The sequence below is a fragment of the Condylostylus longicornis genome, unplaced genomic scaffold (assembly GCF_029603195.1).
Source record: "Condylostylus longicornis isolate FDR11 unplaced genomic scaffold, ASM2960319v2 ptg000004l, whole genome shotgun sequence".
NCBI classification, from domain to species: Eukaryota; Metazoa; Arthropoda; class Insecta; order Diptera; family Dolichopodidae; genus Condylostylus; species Condylostylus longicornis.
The window spans coordinates 17,925,722-17,951,763 of record NW_026577973.1 but is presented as its reverse complement, the minus strand read 5'-3'; the positions used below and the strand labels follow the sequence as shown (position 1 = coordinate 17,951,763).

Genomic DNA, 26,042 nt, shown 5'->3' with positions numbered 1-26,042 from the left:
TTTTTTATTTATTAATTTATTATTTTTTATAATATCATAAAAGATACTAAGATACACTCACACATCTATACAAATTAAATTTACTCACGTAAACTTTTATGTGTTCATATATCGTATATTTTTTATTATAGCTATAAACATAATTCTTATATTATTATTTTCCATTTAACATTCATTTCCGGAAAATTTCAAACTAATCAAAAAGTGTAATTTCCGAGTATAAACTATTCATTCAGGTAGAATAGCGAAAAAGAGAAAGATAAAAATGTTGTACATTTGTTTTAGTGTTACCAATGAATTTGTGAATGAATAATGTTTTACATTTACATTTTTTTTTCAAACATATTTGCTCAGAAATGTTAAGAATATTAAAAAATGGAGATTTGTGCAAATGCTCGGAATTTTTTAAGATGTAATTGTCTTGTAATACTGCAGTTTTAAAAATGCCATTTCGTTTTTATTCTATTAGAATTTTGTAAAGTAGTGTCAGATCAAATTCTAATATTACCTCAGAAAAACCGAACTTTTATGATAAGAAAAAAAGAAATTGTTTAAAATTTCATTTTCATTTGCCACTACAATCACAATTAACCACAATAATTGCCTGTTATCATCAAATGTAAAAACGACGCTTGTCATGCCTTCTACAAAAATTATACCTCTTGGCGACCCTTTTTCATATGCATGTGTATGTATATCCTTACAAAATATATTTGTAAAAATAATAAATTATGTGTGTATATTGGAATAAGTCATAGAAAGAAACAACAAACAAAACAAAAAATATGGCAGGCAAAATAAATGAAAAACAATCTATCGAGGTCAGTAAAGGGCTTAAAAAAACTTGTGCATAAAATGCATTTAATAGGCTTATAAAATAATACAGTTGTACATTTACAAGCATCTATATACTTGCATGTTTGAATGGACTTCATATATGACTAAATTATGCTATTAATTTAATATTATTCTTTTCATATCAAATACAAATTAAGATACAAAAATATGAAAGTTCATCCTTGAGAGCTCTTTGAAGTGATTCTAAAGAATTTATTTAAAATTTTATCAGAAAAGAAGTTTTAAATGGAAGTTGAAACTTTTATACGTAATTTACGTACTTGGCAATTAAAATCAATTCAAATGGACATAGTAAAATTTTGAATTTTACTAAGATTTTGTCAAAGTTGTAAGAAAAGGAAATTGTGGCATTCAATTTATAAATTTATTAAACATTTGATATTTCAAAATTTCCTTGGAGACTTTCTTGTAGTTTCTTATTTTTCACAATTTTTCAATAAATTTGAAATTACTGGCTGATAAAATTCCAGAACCTCAACACATATGTAAATATTACTTACTTGAATAGTCAATTTCAAAATTAATTTAATTCTGTAAGCTGATAGATAAAGAAAATAAAAAAATTTCAAATTTATACTTTAAATTATTTTTAAGTTTTAAGTTCTTTACAGAATTCATTTTGCATATTTTTTAAATTGTAATACTCGAATCATATATCAAGCATCTGTTGGTAAAATCATAAGCTATCAAGTTTTTCATTTAGGATCACCGCCGGATCACTCCTTTTTCGCCCCTCATTTGAACCCGCCAGAATTCTTTACAAATCGGCCAAGATCCCTAATATTTATATCCGGTAAGTCCGCAGCGTAACCGAAGAAGTAAGACCCAAGAAATGTCTGCCTAGAGTTCGCCAGTGCCGGACATGAGCACAGAAGGTGGGTCACCGTTTCCTCCTCTCCCTAGTCAAAACAGCTCTTACAGAGATTGTTTGCGGAGCGGCCAATCCTTGTCGCATATTCGCCAACCAGACAATGGCCTGTCAGAACTCCTATATCACATCACTAATATTCCCCCAACGAAGAGATATCAGGTCTCATTTAAACATTTAAAATCGTTTAGCCTTTCTTAACTTTAAATATGAAGGCAAAATATTTCTTGTTTAAAATTTTAATTTTCTGTAATTAATTGTCGTGCTATAAGATTTTCGAGTTTATATTTTGCATTTCTAATGATTAAATTTTTTGTTCCTTAATGCTACGACAAATCCAAATAAAATGTTTGATATTGCCTACACAGAACCATTTTTAGTTACTTTTATCTTGATTGTATTTTCAAAGATATATTCAATAAGTTCTGAGATCTTTTTTGCTATACTGAAACTTAAAATTCAAATTTGAAAGCGATTTTCGACAAATTTAGAAAATAGTTTTGGGAAATAGTTTTGTTTGTTAAAAGTTGATGTAACAATTCTAATTTTTGGTTAAATCAAAAAACTTGTTTTCGAGTCATTTAATGAATCCTCGTGAATTCTAGAATAGGTGGAATTTTTCATTCTTCTAAAGTATTACCTAGTATAGTAATGACGAAACTTAATATCCAAAATTTTAGTTTCAGTTATTTTCTTAAAATTTCTTATAGCCATTCATAAGTATAAGAGTCTTATCTTATCTATAGTAGGACATGGTAATGATAATATACAGGATTACATCTGAGAGATCTACCTCACTATAATTCTATTTTAATACATAGTTGGTAATTAGATGAATATTCCTTTCATAACGTATCAAATGTTTTTCCATGAATACTTTTTTGTTCAAGTATACGTTTGTACATGTGGGTAGAGATTTAAGTTAGTTGCATTTTAATTTTCATTAGTTTCCTATTTTTAGAAGAGTCTTTTATGTTCCAGTTTTTTTTTCTGTAAATTACAAAAACTTTTTTTTTATTTTGTTTCGTTTTTTTTCGCTTGTTTTTTTTTTTTTTGTAATTCCTGTAAAAGGACAGCAACACTATTGAAGTTCCCTACTTTTCTTTTTCGTATATAAGTAACATACGTACGTAGTAATACCGATAAAAAGAAATTGCAAAACTAATTGAAAAACGATATGAAAAGGTAAATTTTTTTTCCTCATGAAATTAACGGATATTTTGATAAAAAGAAGAAAATACAAAAAAAAATCAAATATTGAAAAAGTTTTTCTTAAATGTTTGTTGGTGTATGTGTTGCCTCTATATGGTATGAAGGTACTAGAACATGGATGGCAATTAAAGGGCACGCGTGCCAAACTTGGCACGGAAAAAAAATGTGATGGCACGTTATAGTTGTGCCTCGACAAATTTTTATATAGATTTTTTTTCTAATAAAAAATCTAAAAACTCGTTGAAAAATTTATTGAATGAAAAATTTCCTAAAAATGATAATTTCCTAATAGCGAAATGACAAATATTCAAAACCAAACATATTCAAATGTTATATTCTTTTTATTTTTGTTTTTTTTTCGCTTCACTAAGTAAAGTATTGAAAAAAAATTGAAAACGAAAAAAAATTCAAACCGCTTTGAAAATGCATTGAGTATTCAAAATTTCAAAAAAGAAAAAACATAGTAAACTTTGAAGTTTTCTTTTTAAAACAAAAAAGTTGTGGTTTTTAGGGTATGAAAAATTATCCATATTTCATTTGGAGCGAAGTTAGCAAGAGTGAATGTCATAATTGTTTTTCTGAGTTTACACAACACGTGTCGTGTTTAGTTTTTTACCGTTATTTTTAATTGAAAATACTTCTAATAGAAAGTGAATGAAAAACATCGACCAATTTCTAATGCTAAATATTTTTACAGCTGTAAACTTGATTTCGGTAATGAACTAATTTAACAAATAAACATTATTTAAATATATATAATTTTTATCGTGTAATTTTAGATTTAATTATTTACCCCATTAACATGTCACCAATAAAAAAACAAAAACTACAGGATGTTCGCAGTTTTTTACCATCTTGGACAATTGATTACGGCTTTATTAAACATGGAGATAAGAGTAGTTGTGGTCTGTGTTCCGAAGTTATTGTATGTCGAACATCTTCTATTAAACGACATTTTGAAACTAATCACAGGGAAATTTCTGAAAAAAATATTGCCGAAAGAAGAGAATTAATATTACAACGATTAAAAGATGTTGAAAAACAATCAAATTTGTTTTCAAGATTTGTGAAAACTCCTAATAATATAACAGAAGCGAGTTTTGAAATTTCTTATTTGATTGCTAAACACTCGAAACCATTTTCTGACGGAACGTTTATAAAAACACTTATGTTAAAAGCTGCTTCCAGTTTGTTCCAAGATTTCAATAATAAGGAAAAAATTCTCCAAAGAATACAAGAATTACAGATGAGTAGAAATACTCTTAAACAAATAATTTTAAAAATGAGCATTAATATTTCCGAACAACTTCAAACCGATATTAATAGTTGCGATTTCTTCTCAATTTGTTTGGATGAAACAACTGACATAAACTCGTCTGCCCGATTAGCAATTTTTGCACGTTATTCAAAAGGGAATGAAATACGCGAGGAGCTGTTGAAATTAGCAAATATACCGGAAAGAACAAGAGGTGCAGATATTTGTGAAGTTGTTGTTAATGAATTAAAAAGCCTTAATCTCAATTTAAAAAAAATTGTTTCTATTACAACGGATGGAGCACCTAATATGACTGGTCCGGCAACAGGGTTTGTTAATTTATTTCAAGAACATGTTGGACATCCGATTATAAGATTTCATTGCATCATTCACCAGCAAATGCTTTGTGCAAAAGTAGGTACTAGCGATTTAAAAGAAGTTTCAGAAAAAGTTAATAAAATTATAAACTTTATTGTTGCACGTGATATGCACAAAAGACAATTTAAATTAATGTGCAATAACGTGCGTTGGCTGAGCCGGGCCATATCGTTAGAAAGATTTGTGAGCTGCTTGGATGAAATACGTCTGTTTTTGCGTGAAAACAATAGGGTCGATTTTAAAGAACTTGATGACATAGAATGGCTAACAAAATTAATGTTTTCCACTGATTTAACATTACATTTAAACTCTCTAAATAAAAAATTGCAAGGGCGTGGAAAGACGATTGAAGTTATGTTTGGACTTATAAAGGGGTTTGAAGTTAAACTAGATATTTTCATTAGAGATATCGAATCTGGAAAATTTGAATATTTCCGAAAACTAAAAGTTTTTTTTGATGAAATACACATTTTTGAAAAAACTAATTGGAATTTCACCTATGAATTTACAAATATTCTTGTTTCTATTAAGCAACAGTTTGCACAAAGATTTCTCGATTTTAAAAGGATCGAAAATATTTTAAAAATTATTAATTACCCAGATTTATTTGATATGCAAGATTGTGACAATAACCTCCTTAATTGGATGCGATTAGATAATTTAGAAATGCAAATTATTGATCTGCAATCCAATCCAATTTGGGTAAATAAATTTGTGAATATGCGGAAGCTTGTTGAAGATTTAGAAAGCCATCAATCCCAAAATGTGGAATCAGAATGTTTCATGGAAAGTAAAATTTTAGAAGCTTGGAATAGTATGCCAGATACCTTTTATTCTGTCAAAAAATTAGCAATCTCGTTGTTAACGATTTTCTCTTCCACTTACTCTTGCGAAAGTCTTTTTTCCGTTTTGAATCATGTACATTCAAAGACTAGAAACAGATTAACAGAGGAAGATTCGGCAGCATGTATTACTCTGCAGTCAACAATGTACCAGCCCGACATAAAAACTCTTGCAAGTAATATGAAACAAAAAGTTTCTGATAAAAAATTAAATTAATATTTTTTCTATCTGTATTTATTAATTTTTATACCTTGAACTATAATATGTATAAATAAATATTATTACAACTTGTCATAATATTGTATTTACCTAACCATACCTGTACTTGGTACTGTGCTGGCACGGGAAAAAGTGTGACAATAAATTTCCCCAAATTTTGGCACTTTGATCAAACCCTATTTGCCATCCCTGTACTAGAACACAACAAAAATCAAAAATCAGAAGAGAACACGAAAAATTCGATTTTGTAATTGGAGCATACACACACTTAGAGTTTTTCGTATATTTTCTTCATATATATGCAAATGTGTTGGTAGGCGAATGTGTCCACATACATGCATGCATATACCAAATGGCATAATTAAAAAAAAATTGTTTTCAGTTGTACTTATAAGAAAATTTTCAACTTATTTTTATATTTTGCATTTGCATTTCGAAATTTATGTGTCTTAAAACTCGAAAACTAGTGCCTTTCACTTTAATATTTCCAAAACTTTAAAATTTAAAATTTCAACTTTTAATTTATAAATTTCAAATAGAAAATCTTAATTAGAGATTGCATAGGTACTAATAAATTGTTGTTATTTTGAAAAGTACTTATTCTTCAATCTTGACCTTTGCGTCATTTAACAACGTCTTTATTTTATTTGCTCTAATTTTAAAAATTTATTTATCACGTATGTAAGCCAATTAAGTTTGAAAATTTTTACATGAAAAATGTGTGTTGAACTAATTTAATAATAATAATTTAAGTTTGTTGGAAAATCCTTCTAAGAGTCAGTAATTTTAAGAAAAGCGAAAATTAAAATAGCAGAATTTTTTCGAGGATTGTAACTTCAATATTTTTCTATAAAAAATTTTCAAATTCCTTTTACATTTTTCAAAGGAAATGCTTAATTTAACAAAAATTTTAATAAAATATCGAACAGACCCAAAAAATACATAAAATTTAATTGTTCTTCACACTACTTTCTACAGTTATGCAAAACTATTTTCAAATATTCTTGTATTTTCTTAAAAAAATGCGTATTAAAGAAATTATAATTGCATTTTCTTTAAATATTTTAAGTTTTATAGAAAAATGAAACCCTCATATTTCAAAACGAATCCAAGTCTAATTGAAGGGTTCAAGTTATTTACATAACCCTTATGAAATATAAATTTTATTTTTCATTTTACAAAATCGTTTCCGACTGAATTTCAAAATTTTCACATTATGAAATTAAAAACAATTAAATTCATTTTTATAAAATATATACAAACATTCATAATCAATAAATTTTTCCTTTATTAAATTTTTTGATCTTAATTTGCTCTAATTGAAAAGCAATTGAAACGTAGCAATTATATCACAAAGTATCCTGAGGATCATCAAAATGAATTGCTTTTAATCTCTGATATTATTATAGTATACATAACATTTTATATATGTATCTATATATAGAAAACATGTTCCCTATGGTTTGTACTTTAATTTTATTGTGGTATTTTAAAAATATTTTTGTAGTATTGTTTATCCTTTACCGCGAGACACAGCTTTTTGCGATTGGCTTTGATAGTCTTTTAATTAAAATATAAAATATTTTTTTTTTTTGAAATTTATTTTTGTTTCATCATTGGATTAAATTTTTTTTTTTTTATTTTTGCAAGCCATATAAGATTTGTTTTTCGTTTGCGATGCTACGCCGCTACCTTATTAAATTTTTCTTTCATTGTGCTACAATTGATTGTACATGCTAATTTTACTCTATATTCTCTTTTACATAATATTCTTCATAATGTTTGAAGAATAACACTATTAAATTTATTGGTTAATAACACTACTTCATTTTAATTGGCCCCCATTAATTGATTAAACAATATTTAATCGGTTATTTTCAAAAATAAGGTGATGGATTTGGAATTTCGTTTTACTATATTGAGTTGATTTAATAGAAAATTCCAAGCCTAGTCAATTTCTTCTTTATTCCTTAATTTTTCTAGTTAAGCTCTAATTTATTATTGCTAGTACAATAAAATGTTAACTGTAATTAATTGTATCTTAAAATGAGATTAAAAAAACAACGATTTGCTATTCGTGTAAATTTTTTTGGCAATATTTCTCAGTTCAATTATTTTTGATCAATGTCCTCACAATTTTTGTGTATTATTAATAACCTATAGTAGGATAAGTTAATAATCCATTTTAATATTTTCTTCTCAGACAAAAGGATATTCGAATATTATGAGCAGTTAACAGTATTCGTTTGTGCTCAAACGTATTACGACGAATGAATGTACATAGTTTTTTCTTTTAATAAACATATTAAACTTTTCATAGTTTTCTGCGGTTATTTTTTCTTCTTGTTTTTTGTTTTTTATTCAAAGAGTGCATTGAAAATTTTCCAATAGCAATGAAAATTAATTTTTTTTTTCTTGTATACGTTATCAATTGATTACGCGTGTGTCTGTGTGTGTGTGTATTCCATTTCATATCGAATTTTTGTATGCAAAGTTTTAGTTATCCTTTTTTTACTATTTTATTTTGTTTTATATTTTATCTGTTTTCTTTTATGAATTTAACATTCCGATTTAATTTCGTTTGGCCACTACAAGTCCAGATGAATTTGTTTTTGTAATAGTAATAAAAATTTCACAAAACAAAACGAAGAAAAGAAAAAAATTTCGAAGTGAAAAAGTATTTAAATATGAATTGCCATTTCATGTGTCCTTTGATTTTTTTTTTTTGTGTTTTGTCTCTTCAATTGTTGTTTCTGATGTCCCTTTTTTCATTCATTTTAACAGAATTTTTTTACTTTTAGGTTTTTTTTTGTGTTCATTTTGTTTTGGCACTTTCACAGTTAACTTATTCTAAGAACTTTATTTAAAAATATTTTCATCCTTTTTATGCATCAATGTTAAATTCTTTTATGGTTTGGTTTTTTTTTTTTTGTTCGGAATTATAAATTCTCAATGTTCTTTTGCTAAAACAAAAAAATAGAAAGAGAAATTCTTTTATTACGTTTCATGTCATTTTTGTTCCGAATCATAAGGTCGGTTTAATGTATGCATTGTACAATTTTTGCAATATTTTAGAAAGTAATAAACGTAGTATGGTTAACACAAGAACACATTATAGATGGTTTAGAGTAGTGTTTAATAGAAATTGAAATAGAATGGTGTGAATAAAATTAAAAAAAAAAAATTGGAAAAATGACGAAAGAGGCAAACAAATTAAAAAGTTGGAGTAAGTTTGGTGATAATTCAACGCCCTTTCACTATATTTTTCTTTTTTGTTATTTTTATACCCTTTTTTTTAAGTTTGACTTTTTTTTTCTACAACTATGATTATATATGTAGATATGTGTGTAAACCAACTATAGTCAAAATGTTTACATTGAAGCTAACATAAAAAATTATTTCTTTTTTCTTTTTCTATTTTTATCATAGAAAATGTTAAGGAACCCAAAAAAGAAAAAGTACAAAATGAATATTCCACGTAAAACAAAATTATATTTTTGCAACAGATGTCCTTTCACAGGCGAATAAATGAATTTACTTAAGGTTTTTTCATTTGGGACATTAAAAAAGGATTGTTATGAAAGTAAAGTTTTATTTTCCTTTTTCTATTGTCCTCTTCACATTATTTTAGTCTTTTTTTTTTGTGCTACTATTCAAGTAATATTACTTTAAAAAAAAAAGTACTAAACTGTAATAAAAGAAAAAGCAAAAATTGAAAATTAGCAAAAATTTTCTTCAATAAAAAAAATTTTTTTTGAAAATGATTACAAACGATTGCACCTAAAAGCAGATTTAATTTGAATTAAAGAGAAAGGATCAAATGTAATTTTTTAAGGCTTCAATTAATTTATAGATGGAAAATTTTTTTCATAACGTGAAGATTAGATTGTAATAATAAAAAAAATGATGATTTTTATCAACTTTTGTTCCATGAAAACGTTTACAGTATTTGGAAATTTGCTAGTTTTCTTTGATTTTTTCTTTATTTCGAACTACGAAGTAAAACCCACCAATATTTGAATTGTATTATGCTATCATATTATTCGGGCTTCAATTCTAGTTACTTAGATTTTATTTAACTTCTTACATTTAAAATTGTAACATAGTTACAAAAGAAAAATTCCAATTCTGAATTATTCTTTGATGAATTTATAGACGCAATAAATTTTTCAGAGATGAATGATTAAAGTAAGAATTATTCTTTTTAGTTAAGGAATTTAGATTACGGTAACTTTACTTAACCCTAAATTTTCGGCGTAGTCTTACACTTGTTTACCTTTTCATTGCTCTTGTTTTAATCTTCTTTTTCTTACATTTTCATCCTTTCCCTGTTCGAATCGTAATAAAGAGCTTGTGTGTACTTATATGTATGTAAATTTTTGTTTTTGATTTACTCTAAAATTAAAAAATTGGAATATATTTTAAATGAAACCTATTAGAACATTTTATTATACAATTCGAGTTGTTAATTTGTGATAAATAATAAAAGCTTGTTTAAATAAATTAAAGAACAAAAATTTAAATTCATTTTTTTGATTCCAATTGTTTGATTTTTTTTTTAAAAAAAACTTGGAAATTATATCAGCCCAGCATCAATGTTCTCAAGAATAAGTGATTCCGAAACAACAAGTAATTTTTTTTTATAAAAACACCATGTCAATTTAATTGGATTAAAAACACCATTTTCTGTTCTAATAATTGATTTCATGCCATTGAACTTTAATTTACATTCAAGAATAAGAAAATTTCTAACAATAATAAATTATTTCTAAAGCACACTGTACTATAATAAAAATCATAAATTTTTCTAGACAAAATTAACAGTAAAAAGAAAAATTTTCAAAAATTAGCTTAACATTTGTTACCTATTTTAATAGGTAAAAATCATAATTTATTTTAACTTAAAAAAAAAAAATAAAAAGTTTGAAATTACGACGAAATAGCGAAAAAATAGAAAATGAACACCCATAAAAAAGGTATGAAAAAGGAATAAAAAAAATGAAAATCAAGCAAAAGGATAATGGGAATAAACCCTTCGAATGGTACAATAATCGTGGAAGAAAAAAAAAATATATTGTTTGAAAATTATTACAATAATTTTATTAAATAATTTGTTTTAAATTTATACAATAATAAATACGTATACGAGTATAAAAATAAAACTGCAAGAAATTCAATGAAATCCAATTGAAATACATACTGAAGGAACAAATGGAAAATATAACAGTTATAAGAACAGGAGAAAAATTGAATTTTGATGAAAACTTAAATAGTATCAACACAGTTATAGTTTTACTCCTACTTAATTATACAAAGTATGAATAAAATTATAAAAACTTTTGCATTTCACTCTCTACTTTTATACTTATTTCATTTAGAAACGCATTGATTCCTTCTATTTCCCATCCCCGCTGACTGTCTTTTGAAAAGAAAGAAAACTTTTCAAATTTTGAGTCCAAGATAAATTTAAAATTCTTCTTTTTTTTTTGTCTTTCGTTTTACATATTTTTATTATTATTATTGTTGTTGTTACATTTTCTGCTTCTAAAGGATGTCCTAGCATTATTTTTAAAACTTTTTCAATTTGTTTTACTTTTGCAATCAAAATTTTTTCTACAATGATTCTACAATGTTGCAACATTGTAAAAAAAAAAAGACTATGTAAATTTTTATAAAAAAAAATTTAGTTTTAAAAAAAAAATTATTTTTTCCTTACTTATAATAGACTTATCGTTAAGGCATTAAAGTATTTTCAATAGGAAATATGAAAAATAAATTGTAAGAAAAATTAAATTAGGCAGAAATAGTTACGCATTAAAAAATTTTATAAATATTTTATAAAAGATTTTCATATTTTTTGGTTTTAGTTTTTGTTTTTGATTCCTAAATTTATTCAATTTAATAATTTTAAATTCTATGTGTTGATTATGTTTTATCATTTTAAATTTTTTGAATTTAATGCAAAATGTTTTTAAATTTGATATTGTAAACGAGCCCATTTAAAACACCACAACATAGATAAAATTAAATTAACATGATATATTTAGTATATTTGTATGTCTGTACATAAAATGTATGTAATATGTAATCAAATATTTTTAATCCTTTAAGATTGTTAAAACCTTCACCTATACGAATTTTTGGAAAAAATATTAATTATGAGGTGAAATTTCGATAATTTTGTTATTGTTTATTTTAAAGGTTAAAGGAAGCTGTATTACAAAATATAATTTTATTGTTACAAATATATATATGTATATATATAATCAAACATCTTCTTGGTGGAGAGTTAATATGATAGTTAGAAATTTGTTTATCGCACTGTCAAAATATAACATTCGAATTAAACGATTGTGTCAACTGCTCATTAGACTTCCATATATACCTAATTATAAATTCTGAAAAGTAAGTTTTCTGACAAATTAGTAACTATTTTTATATTTACAGTTCGGGTGTTAAATCAATTATCAGTTGACTATAATTTGTGTTTATATATATTATATAGAGGGTGACCAATGACATAACATCATTGTCGGGTATCAAAAATGTATAAAATTTTCGTTCAGAAGTAGTTGTCAAATCTCAAAGGTTTCCAAGATTTTTTACTTGTAAAGGTGAAAACTTGATTTTTGTTAAAATTAAAATCCTTGATATTCCAGAAATACTTAAAATACAAATATAGGCAATATGTTGCTATAAACCTCTATAGTAGCCCTTTCAAAAAGTGTTTATTTGAAGCTTGTACCTTTTTCGGAAGAAAAGTTATAAACCAAAATACTTGGGCAACTAAAATTTCGTGAAAATTTTTCATAATCTTTTTACCTCGGAAAACATTGAGATTTAACACCTTGTTCTGAACAAAAATTATATTTATTTTTGATGCCCTCAGTAATGATGTATATTATGTCCTGATATACTCAATCACCTCGTACAACTTTCCTTTTAAAATGTTTATCAAGATTTTATTTTATAATGTGGGTCTACAATAATCAATTACTTATTTCATCAAGTCAACCACCTTTTTCATACTTGTTTTGTTTTGAATTTTTCATCAATCCCAATAAAATTCACTATTATAAAGTGTAATATTTCAGTATCATATTATGTAAATAATGGGAAGTTTTTTTTTTACTTAAAATTATAACAATATAAATTATAAATTTTTAATATAATAATAATAACGTAAGAATTTTAATGTCAAAAATCAAATATTAATTTTTAATTAAAATTCAAATTTATTTAAAAAATGAAAAAAAAAAAATGTTTTCATCCAAAATATAATTATATTTTATAATAAAATCCCAGGTATTAAAAAGTACACATATATAATATTAAAACACACACAATGGAAAATTAAATTATAATTAAAAAATAAAACAAAAACAGAAAAAAAAATACAAACCAAAATTTTCCACCTAATTTTCTATTCATGATTAAGTGATTAGCATTCTATATAATAATTAGATACTTAAAAGCTTATGTTTTAAAAAAATAAAAAATAAAAACTGAAATTTATCATTCCATTTCATATGTATTTCATCCATATTGAAAATTTTCTCATTTATTTTCCCTTATTTTGTTTTGTGTTTTTTTTTTTCATATATAATTGGAGGTGGAAAAAAAATCGTCCTAAAACGTTTATTTATTTTACAAACATATATATGTATGTATATGTAAGAGTACTTTAACTTTATTTATCTATTTATTTAGGATTCATTGGAAAACATTGTACATATATTGTATATCAAAATCATATATGTACATACACACTAAATTATATTTAGATTTATAAGCAAAAATCGAAAAATAAAATGAGAAAAAATTGAAAAAAATAAAATTCAAATATTGTTTTTAATTATAAAATGCATGACTTCAATTTATAACAAGTGATTAAATAAAAAATTAATCCGTTCTTCTGTAAAATTACCTCAATTCTAACCAAATATATGCATTGTAAGGATATTTACATCGAAAAAAAAAATGTATATATGTATGTACATGTATAATAATATAAAATTTACGATTTTTAATATAATAAACAAAAAGTTCATGTTTATATATATTAATATGAATATATATTATATATATATATATATATATATATATATATACATATATATATTCATATTATGAATTTTATGCAAGTGATGTTCAGTCTTTGATCCAATTTTTAAAATAAACAAAAGTATATTGTATACATATACATATATTTATATATGTATGTATATTATAAAAACCTATTCAACCATCTAATTAATTTCATTGCCGTAATTAGTTATTATTATAATCAACAAGAAAAGGATAATAATAATAATAAAATAAAACAAAAAGGATACTGAAAAAAAAATTTTGCTGAAATTCACAAAAAAAAAATCAATAAAAAATTTTCAATTATTATTGTTATCATTTTTTACTTTATTATACACTTTTGAGCAATTAAAATAGAATATATACATACGGGGTATTTTGCATAAGTTAATGATTTCAGGGATGATTCCTTGATTTCATTATTAATCGAACAGTCAATTTGGTTGGAGCCATAGTGTTCGACATAAAGCTCATTAAATTTTGTTTTAAAAACTCGATATTTCTAAAAAAATAAGTGTTATTATGCTTTTTGCTTTTTTCGATGCGTTATAATAAAAGCTAAACAAAAGTTAATTCATATAACATTTTCCTCTGTTTCTAATAGTTTTGCCAATAATACGCAAAAAATGCATATTTCATAAATTTCATATACAAACATTAACATACACTAAATATTAAAGTTTAGTATGTATAATAAGGAATTGATTTTATACAATATTATTTAACCATTAACCCATAAAATTGTTTGCTGGAAATTGGTCAGAGAATCATCCCGGAAATTATTTACCGCCTTATGCGAGACACCTTGTTGAGTACATTCAATTTAAGAGTGTATAAATATGCATATTAAAACACATTATAGGTTATTCTGGACAATATATTACATAATAATATAAAATTATTTATTTAAATTTCATATAGACAATGACGACAACCAAATAAGTAAACATGCAGCTATAATAAAAATATGCATTTAAAATTAAAATTGATGATTTTAAAATTTATATGAAATTTTGCTTAATGCTAGCTATCCACATTTTCTGTACATAATAAAAAAATATTGAAAAAAAAACTGTTTTTCTAAATAAAAATAAAAAAAAATATATTTAAATTTTTGAATATTGACTTGTCAAATTTTGGGATCTCTAGTGAATTTTGTTCCATTTTTGTTTTTGCTCCTATTCAATAAAATTATGTGCTTGCTCTTGTTCAATTTAATTAAATATGAACAGTTAGTGTGTCATTCCAAATTTTATTATGCTATATGCTAGTATAATATTATCTTGGAAATTAATTGATATAGAATTTTGAAATAATTATGTAAATGAAAAAAATTTTACTTCATATATATATATAAGTTGTGTACACATTATACAAATTTTAGGCATATAAAATACAAGGTGATACCTAACACGTAATATTTAAATATATGTGTGTACCTTTCTACATAAAATTATATTGAATGACCTCTATAAGTAACATTTAATACAATATGTCAAATAATATTAAAATCTAATAAAAATTATTTGAGACCAATGTTTGTTGGACATTGATAAAATATTTCGACCAATTTATTGTATCCATTATGTGCGAACATAAACAAAGCATGTCTGGACTTATTCTTATTAAACACAAAAATTCCACTATATAGTAATAATTGGTTTTAATTAATTTAGATAATTAGAAATTTAAAGTAAGACAGCAATTTTTTATTTAGATGAAGAAGAAAATATTTTCTTATTGTGGGACCAGGCTATTTTTGGCGCTCATAAAAGAAGAACTATGTTTCATTCTAAAATTTTAAATTGCTTGAATAATAATACCTTGTGAAAAATTTTGTAGTTAACTTTTCTCGCAAAAATTCGATTCATATTTTTTGGCAATTATAAAAAACTTTAATAGGGCAAAAAGTTTTTTGATCTAATATTTTTCGCGATAAGCATTCTCAAGCTTTGAAGACGGAAAGTCAAAAATAAAACTTGGTCTTTCATATACTTTGTATATCGTTATTTACCGTAATGAAATTTTTAAGTTTTCAACGAAGAATCAATTAAAACCTGAAGTTTAATTTGTAGAGCAACAATTGTTTTGCCTCCAAAAATAACTCCAGGAACAAAAATATTTTTTTGCTTATTTAAATAATCCTATTTTCCACCTATAAATTAGTGAGTCACAATCCATACATATCTCCTCAGATTTAGGTAATATAGATATTTTTATTTTTAATTTCTGAACATGATGTACGCATTTTCTTCTCACACCTTTTCCATTTTATAATAATGAAACTTTTTTATGACTCATTTGATTTCTATACTTTATCGTTTTCACGCGCTTTTGATATTGCCCGTCCCCAATTTATTTTTTGCTTTTTTAAAAATATCAATTCAGTTAAAAATTTAATTAATTATTAATTAATTTCAAATTAATTAATTAAAAATATGTGTACATAAAGCATTTTTCAAACAAATCTTTATTTATCTCGTGATATGTTTTTCAATTAAAATAATTAACCATATATCTATATTGTGTAATGTGTGTAATATGTGTATGTATATTGCAAATAAAATGAACATTATTAAATTAATATTTTAATTATTAATCTATTCAAAATTTTTGAACACTATAAACATTTAAAAATTTCATAATTTTCCTTTCATTACAGCTACTTATTTCATTAACTGTAGTATATAGAACCTTTTAAAAATTAAATGTTAAAACACGGAAAATGGAAACTTTTTAAAAGAGTTTTATTTCAATATTAATACCTTAAACAGTGAAAAAAAAAAGAATTTTTTAATTGAAATTTTCAAATTATAACAATGAAAATTGAATTTAAATAATTTATTGAATTAAATAATTTAGTAGTTCTTTAAAAAATTTATGCATTAAAGCACTAATTCTAATACAAATAAACAGATTTTAACCCTTCATTGCCGGAGAATAGAAATAGACGTAAACTGTTGCTAAACTGAATTTAGGAATCCGAATCGTAATTCGTTACAATATCGTAATTCGTTACAATATCGTAATTCTTCCTTAAACTAATAAAAACAAAGTATGCAAATCTTTAAGTTATACAAATTAGATAAAAAAAAAAGAACAAAAACAAAAAATTAGTGGAATTACCTTTGTGTTTTTTTTCCTCGTTTTACAACATTGACCGGTTACACTTAAACCGAGGCACAAAAAAACCGAGATCAAATACGCAAAATAATGAAATACTTTAAAGTATCATCAGTTAAAAACTGAAATATAAGGTATGATTACGAGTTTTAAACGATTCCAAATTGGTGATACTCAAAAGTAGCGTCAATCAATAAAGGGTTAAAATATCAATAAAAATTTCTTATAAAGAAATTATGGTTGTCATTCATTTTGTTTGAATATTATGATTTTATAGAATTTCCCAGAAAATTAAGAAATTGCGAAAAAAATAGTTACAAAAAAAAAATACATTCTGCTGAAATCATTTGAGAGGAGCAAAGTTAAGGATCAAACTTGAAACCTATGAAAAGATCAAAATTCAAACTTGTTAATTCAAAAACTTACTTTATACTTATAGAATATTCTAAATTCTATTAAATTTGAAATCGAAATGTTGTGTATACTTCTTTCGGATAAACTTAAATGTGTAAATTTTGAATTAGATTACGTGCCCTTCAAATTCGTTATCGAAAAATCTTAAAAATTTTGCGAAAATTCAAAGAATTTTTAAAAAATTTAAATCATTTTCACCTTTATTTTCCAATATTATTCGGTTCTGACCACAAAATTTCTATAAACTGTAACTCTGTATTTTATTTATTATAAAATAAATTTTATTATTTGAATTTAAATATAAATTTGATCGCACATCATTTGGTTCGTTTAAACTACAATTTATTCTGATGATTTTAATAATATTCATGCATTATTAATATTTTTCTTTAATTTTTTGTTTTTTTAATAAATATTCACATTTTTTCATTAATTATTTATAATTATCCTATAATTACCATAAAATATCGTGTTCAATTATATTTATAATATATTTTTTTGTTCTGCACCTTAATATTAGAGTTTTCATAATTTTCACCTATACAAATTCATTTTTATTTTTTCTCTATATACATTTACATACATACATATATTTAATACATACATATATTTAATTATAATTTATTTTAATTTAAATAATAATTTTAAACCTTATAGTGTTATTAATTATATGATCATATTAAAATAATTATTTAATTAAATTGAACTTTAATATTATCATAATTTATTCTTTGTTTGGTCTCAATGTAAAAAATAACAATATAATTATAATTGTAAAATATACTTATACAACATATGTGTATGTCCTTACGTATATATGTTATAATATATATGTATGTAGATATAAAACGCATTATATGAAAATGTGGATATATGAGAAGAAAATGTTGCATAAAACCCAAGTTTTTCATTTAATTAGCCCATGGTTTATTTAATAATCATGTTATATGCTTTTTTTTTGTTCTTCTTCGGACCATAAAATATGTAAGTATGTGTATTGTTATTTTGCAACTTGAGTGATATTTTAATTAGGCATATTAAATAAACATGTAATTTATTCAATTTATATTTTGCTGTTACTTTTATTTTTATTATTATTACTATTATACTTATAAAAGTAATGAAATTGTTGCTATTTTCCCTTAACATAGTCTTTATTACCCCCAGCTATTCATTTGTTTTCGTATTTATTCATGTGGGCTATACAATACATGTTACTCTACAATATGCATGTTTTATATTTTTAGGATACATTTTACAACTAATGTATATAGTGTAAGGAGCAAATAATAGGAAAATGTAAAGTTATTGATTTAGTAAATCTTGTTGGGGTGACCGCATAAATTTGATTTAAGCAATATTAGAAGAGATTCTTAGAAATGATTTCTTCGCAATTTTTTTAATATGTCATCATAGAGACTTCAAAATTTCACAATTGTGTTATTCTTTAAATCTTTAGTCTATCAAGGAAATAAGCGAAAATATGTCGTATAAACTATTTGTTTAATAAAGGATTGATTTTGTATAAAAGAATTCTAATTTTAGTAGTGTAATTCCTTATTTAGAATTTTGCTATAGTTAAAAATTCAAGAATTTTCATGTCCAAAGTTATACTTTTATATTTCAAATCAAATTTCTAGAATATTGAAAATAGAATGTAGTTAAAATGATAAATTAACAACACAACTTAAAGTACTTAATTTTAAGCAACGAAAATAATCTACAGAGTTATTAAATATTCCTTATTTGTGGATGTGTTACAAATCGAATGATAGATTTATAATTCAATACTAAATAATTTTGTAATAATTTCTTTTCATGAAAATTGTATTATACGAAAATAAATTTTTTTATATTAAAAAATTTGAATAGAAATAAATTAGTTTTACGCAAATTCACCCTTTTTTAAAATTTGATCCACTATCAACGACACACACAATAATGGTAATATTTTTATTCAGCATTGTGTGTATATTTTGAACCCGAGTTGTGGCTCTTATATTTGTGTTCTTAAGGTATTTTTTTCATAATTTAAATATTCCTGTTAATAGATATATGCACATTGTATATGGCGAACGTAATAATATACACATTTATGTATATAACACATCCCTATGTATGTGTATTTAAAACTTTTATTATAAAATGTGTAAACTGAAAGTATTCATCAGAAAACAAAAGAAAACAAGAACTGTTAACCCTTTTATACAATGCATAATGTCACCTCAGGAGATAAAATTTTGAAACAATTCAAAATTATTTCAATAACTGTTATATTTTCGATTTATTCATTTTATATATTTATTAAATAACTTCAAAACGGAAAAAATTTTTGTTTTTTATAGGATGTAGTTCTATTTAACCTATTTGAAATGAATTGGTGTGGACTGTAAAAGTATATCAAAAATTCACTTAATTTTTGCTCTTATTTAAAATTCTATTGAGTTCGAGCTATTGCGTTATAATTTGAATTTCTTTATTAATAAATAATAATGAATAAAAAATTAGATTGAAGTAAGGAATTTCAAGTTTATTGAAAATAATTTATAAAACTGATTAAAATTTATTTTATCAAATGAGTTTTTATTCCTTTCGATTTAAAATAAATTAATATTATTTTGAGAACTAAATATTGCATATATTTAGGCTCCACGCGCACGTCCTTTTATAATAAAAATATTATGCATGTAAGTAATTAATTATCTGAGATCAATAGTTTTCAATTCGGTTATACCGACTATTCGAAAATGAGTTGATATAATGTCTATGCAAATTTACTTCCATGTGCTTATGATCCCCGGTTAATTGCATCACGAATAATGCAATTAAATTGCCCACGTAGCCAAGCGATAGTTTTTTCAATACTATGTTTACGTTCATACTCCTACATTTTCCCGGTTAATTGATTTTCCAATTTAGTTGCTTTACTGTCTTTTCCAAAGAAATTATTAAAAGGCTACCATTTTACACGTGAAGTTGGACTAGGTTTTAGATTATTTGTAGTAATCAATGTGCATACCTAGAAAAAATTTAATTTATTTAATTCATTACAATACTGTGAAAAAAATAATTATAATTGTTTTAGTTCGGTTTTATTGCTTTTTGAAAATGTCTTGAAATTAGTTGACTCGATAATGCAATTAAGCGGAATTTCGATAAGTCAATTCGTCCTTTAATTTGACATAAAATCGTAATATATTGTCAGTCTTTTTATATCTAAAAATACTTATTTTCTTACAAATTGTTTCGTATACAATACTTTTTTAGAGCACTAAACAGGGTGAAAATTAATAAGACAAATTATACGTTGCACAACTAAAAGTTTTATTAAACAATTTTAAGATTTTTATAATTACAAATAATTCACTGAATAATTTGGTAAAACTTAGAATATTTTATTAAAGAACCTCAAAAATATTTTAATTAATTAAATTTTCAGTAATGAAGATTTATTTAATTCAAAGTCTTTTGTCTAAAGTACATGATTTGAACTACAGCTAAAACCGTGCATATACACAACTAAGATAAACCTTTTATAACTATGGTATATTTTCAAAAAATTATTTATTATATTTATAAATTTACTTAAAACTTTGCATTTTATTAGAGTTATTTTAAAAATGAATTGTCTTATCTTGTATATTGAACTTTATAGATTTTATATTTTCTTTGCTTTTCACCTATGTATTAAATTCATATAAATTTTAATTACAGGTAAACCATCTAAAGTAATTCATCTAAGGAACATTCCAAATGAATCAAGTGAATCAGAAATAATCCAATTGGGGGTACCATTTGGGCGTGTTACCAATGTACTTGTATTAAAGGGTAAAAATCAAGCATTTTTAGAAATGGCTGATGAATTATCAGCTACTCAAATGGTAACATGTTTTACTAGTACACCACCACAATTACGCGGTCGAATAGTATATGTTCAGTATTCAAATCATCGTGAATTAAAAACAGATCAAAGTCATTCAGTTGCGGTAAGTGTTTTACTAAATTACACATATTCAGATACATACATTTCTACACATTATTAACAAAACATGAATATATTAAAAGATGGATTATAAATAAATCACGTCTACTTCAGATATATTATAAAATAGGGATAAATATAAACAAAAAGTTTAATCAAGTGCATAAATATGTTATTTAAACATTGTCAGAAGGATTAATGTAATATTGACTTCACTAAAAATACCGAAATTAAATCAAAATAAAATTTTTTAAAAGTTCCTAACTTTTGCTATTTAAATTATGCCTTATTCCCAAAATGACGTTTAAATATAAACCTATTTCACATTCTTTAAATGTAGTTTTCATTAACTGTAACTCACATAAATGAATATTTATAAATTCTAAATGCGTATAATGCAATTAATTGACATTCTACACATTCCATATTTATTAAATGTCTTAAATTAGTATACTCTTTTAATTCACTAGTAATTGTTTACTCAATTTTTTTGATTGTGATGTTAAAAGAAATCCATAAATTTAGTTTTTACGTATTTATGCATAACAAATACATATTTAAACGAGAAAAAATAGAGTTGAACGTATCAACTCTGTGATAGCGGTACGAATTTGTCATAGTATGTGCGAATAAATTTTCCATAGCTAATTATAAAACAGACTATGACCTGATGTTGTCGTATTACCATTTTAATTTATGCAAAATTTCAATACTGTGTTTCCAATATTTTCTAAGATATGGCCAAACTATGTACTATTGAAGCCAGAAAGAACCAAGCAATTTCAACGACTTTTATCAAACACATTGGTCCTACTGATATATTCGTTTGTGTAAAATTTCAATACTACAGCTTTTATAGTTTTTAAGATATAGCCAAATAAATTTTGAAGTTGTATGGGAGTTACCCGAACCTGTACCCCAATAATATATAATTTAAATAGGGTTATGTCATTTACTATAATAAATAATTTGTAAAAGTTTGGTAAACTTAACTCAATTAGCTTTTGAGTTATCGTTGGGACGACGGACAGACTAATCTAGATCGACTCAGAATTCGATGCTGACCAAAAACATGCACCTGAGTCTATATCACAGACCATTATTTCTTAACGCAAATTTAGTTATTATTAATTATTTCTTAAAGGCAAATTTAGTATACCGTTCCAGCATACATTCGTACGGATATAAAAATCATAAAATTAATAAACGCTCCTTCCAAATGTCTATTTTAAAGGACATTTTTTTTAAATATTTTTTTCTATGAAAATCTCTTAAAAAATGCATTATTATATTTTATAAAAAATTAATTATTAATAATTAACTTTTATTTTTAATTGAATTATGAATTTCAATTTCACTTTTTCTTCCTCATATTGAATCACTATAGTTTTTCAATAAATTATTGAAATTATCTTTAATATTTAACATGAAATTTCAACTTTTTGTTCTTTTTTTTTTTTATTGGAAAAATATTAAACATTTATTTACTGAAAAAAAGGGAAAAAATTCTGTTGTTTTATTAATTACCTTTCACATCATTTAATAATAAAATAATTAATGATATCGTTTTCAATAAATACCCGCTTAAAATAAAAAAATTTTATTGAAAAATAGCCAAAAATAAAATATTGGTCACTGGTTAGAATAAAATTATTTTATTAATATTTAATTGTTGAATTTTTTAGCAGGAGAGGTATTGTTTTCATTTTTTTTGCATTCCTCAAATAATATGGGACTCTTCGCTTTATTATTTTCATAATTGTTGGGCAACGGTTTGGTCAATTTAATAATATTTTTATTTCGAACCAAACTGCAATATATTCTTTAAGGAACAATTTTTGTTCACTCAATTTCTAAATGATGGTTATCCAATCAGCTTCGAATTTTATTAAAAAATAATATTTTCGTAAAATTTCATAGAAAAAATTTCGAAAAGGGCATTAAATGAAATTTCATTTCGATCGAAAATTCATAAGTACGTTAGCATTCACATGTTAATTGAAAGTTTTCGGAAAATATTATTTAATGTGTCTATAAACAAATTAATCCGCTTATGAAACAAAAAAAGTTAACAAAGCAAATTAATATTTTTATATTGATATGGAAAGTATAATTAAGTTACCTATTAGTGTGCTAATTTTGCAAATGATGTACGAAAACTCACCCACTACTATAACATTTAAATCAATTGAATTCAAATCCTTATTAATATTTTTATAATTGAAAGCAGGAAGCTAAATTTGTATGACAAACCTCTTTAATATTTAATAGCATAGTATTTTAATAAGATTAGTTGGATTTTTTTTTTCATACATATGAGTAGCCAGAATTAAGTAGCCAGTTATACAATTTTAAATAAAATTTCATTTCCAAATGTTTTACGCTTTCAGTATTGCTCGTATTCGAAAAAAAATTTCATTATGTTATGTGTTTGCTCTTGCGGAATTTTCAATAATACGATAAATGTGATTCAAAATAAAGGGCGAAACTATTCATTATTTTATTTTCACATTGATATCATTTTATTTAAATATTAATAGTTCTCTAGAGAAATTTCAAGTAGGTATATAATTTACATTACACATTTGTATTCGTAATTTAATTAATATTATTTAAACTTGTATTAATAAGGATGAGCAATTTTACAAATTGTTCATAAATTCAGAACTTATATTATTGAAATATTAAAATATGTAAAAAATAATTAATCAAGTAAAATAAATATTTATTCAAGAATTAAAAAATTATAAACCATTTTAGCAATCTAAAATTTTTGCTAGAAATTTTTATTACAAGTTCAACATCACAATTTTATTATGTGTATTTTTCATACTTTCATACATTCTACCACAGCAATGGTCATGTTTTCATGAATTCATCTTCTTATTTAAATCTCGTGTTTCATTTAATTTCTTTAAAAACATTACAATCTCTTAAAGGCAAATAGACTGTTTGGATTCATAACCATTTTTATGTCTACAAACAATAAAAAACACAAAATCAATTTTAAAAGATAGCACAATTTATTGACTCTAGAATAAATTTTTTTTTTGATTTTCCATTGCTCTCTTCCATTTCTTAAAATTATCCTTGTTGTATTTTTGTTTTTATACGAATATGAAATTCATTTATATTACAGAAACAGAAATTCGATTCTACCGTAATTACAAATTTTTGATTATTTTTGTTTTCCAATCAATTCAGTACTTTAGACTAAATTTCACAGCGAAACAAAATTGCTAAAATAAATCACAAATCCAGATTGTCTATATAAATCATAATTAATTTCGAATTTTCCGTAACTATGTTATAAATGATGAATGTGGTTTTTTTTTGTTGCAAAATCAAAAATGGAATAATCATCATTAATGACAAGAACACAGCAGGTAATATATGGATCAAAACAGCAACAAACTGTCAAAAAGTGTACTTTCAATGATTTAAGTTGAATTTCTTTTGCTTTTATTTACTTTCTTCATTTTTTTTTAATTAATTTAGGAGATTTATTTAACCTTGGAAGTCATTTTTGTAAAAAAAAAAAATTTTCTATTTTCTTTTATGCAAATATAAGAATTCAGAGAATTTTTTATTTTACTAAATAGGCAAATAAGAACATTTATTAAAAATGTATGTACCGCACACGCTACACTGAAATTGCTAATATTTTTTAATGTTTCTTCTGCTTCATAATATTTTTCAATTATATCTCACATGTATACCTATTTTGGGGAAATTTTATGAAATTTAAACTGGCAAAGAATAATATAAATTTGCCCTTCAAGTATAAAAAGAGAAACAAATCAAAGATTTTTATATTTTTATTCTAGAAAATTATTTTAATTTAAAAATAATTAAAAAATTATTTTTGAAAAAGAATTTTTAAGTGTTTTCTTTCAAGAAAAATGAAAAAAAAATTTATTCTTTTTTTTTTTTTATCTAGGATGTATAAGAAAACATCATCCCCATTCAAGAAGAAAAAGAATAATTTCAATGAAAATCTGTAATTGAAATTTTCCTGCTAAATTTTAAATATTTGAATTTTACTTTATTAAAATTCAACTATTATGGAGACTATTTTTGTTTTTGATAAATAAAAAAGGTCAAATAATGCTGAAATTTTATATAGACACAGATTAATATTAACTTACCTATTTCCCGAAATATTTGATTTTAAAATATGATATTAATATTTGTATTTCATTCCTTAGTAACTTTGTGTTAAACATCCCTTGCGATAATCTATGTAAAAAGGAAAAAGAGAAAAATTATATAAAAGCCAATCTATTATTTAAATAAAGCCAATAGATTTAAGTCTGGACGGAATTTTCCAGTTCCTTTTTGAAATTTCAATTTTCCACTCAACTTTACAATATTATGATTCTTTTTTTAAGCACAGGAGCCAAAAATATTTCCATGAACTTGTAATTGTGTAATTTTTTCTTTCATTAATTTTGGTGGAATATTCGACTACAAAATTTTGAATGCCAATTAAGTTTACTTTTTATTAAAGACAATTACGGGTTTCAAATAATTTTAATATGTTCATGTGAATTAATAATTGTTACTTCAAATTAAAATGTTCCTATTCCTAAAAGTATGCAATTTTTTCTATAATTATCTGATGATTGTTTCCGATGTCAGCATGAAAAACAATTTAAATCTGAAAAAAAAAGAATGATTAATTTTCACTCTTTCCATATTTTTTAAATGCGGTTAACTTAGTTTTAATATTAAATTTAAAAATATTTAATATTCAAAAAGGATTTTTTTTTTGTTTGCATATATTTTTTATTTACAAAACA

At 23.9% G+C, this 26,042-nt stretch overlaps 1 protein-coding gene across 3 annotated transcripts in view; it reads left to right on the top strand.

Annotated features, from left to right (window-relative positions):
* The window catches only part of LOC129614483 (polypyrimidine tract-binding protein 1), a 162,830-nt gene that overhangs the window by 72,869 nt on the left and 63,919 nt on the right, over positions 1–26,042 (top strand). For all 3 annotated transcript variants that reach the window (XM_055529089.1, XM_055529097.1, XM_055529108.1), the window contains exon 3: positions 20,973–21,244. In XM_055529089.1, the coding sequence (XP_055385064.1) occupies positions 20,973–21,244 (272 nt within the window). The remainder of the gene's footprint in view (positions 1–20,972; positions 21,245–26,042) is intronic.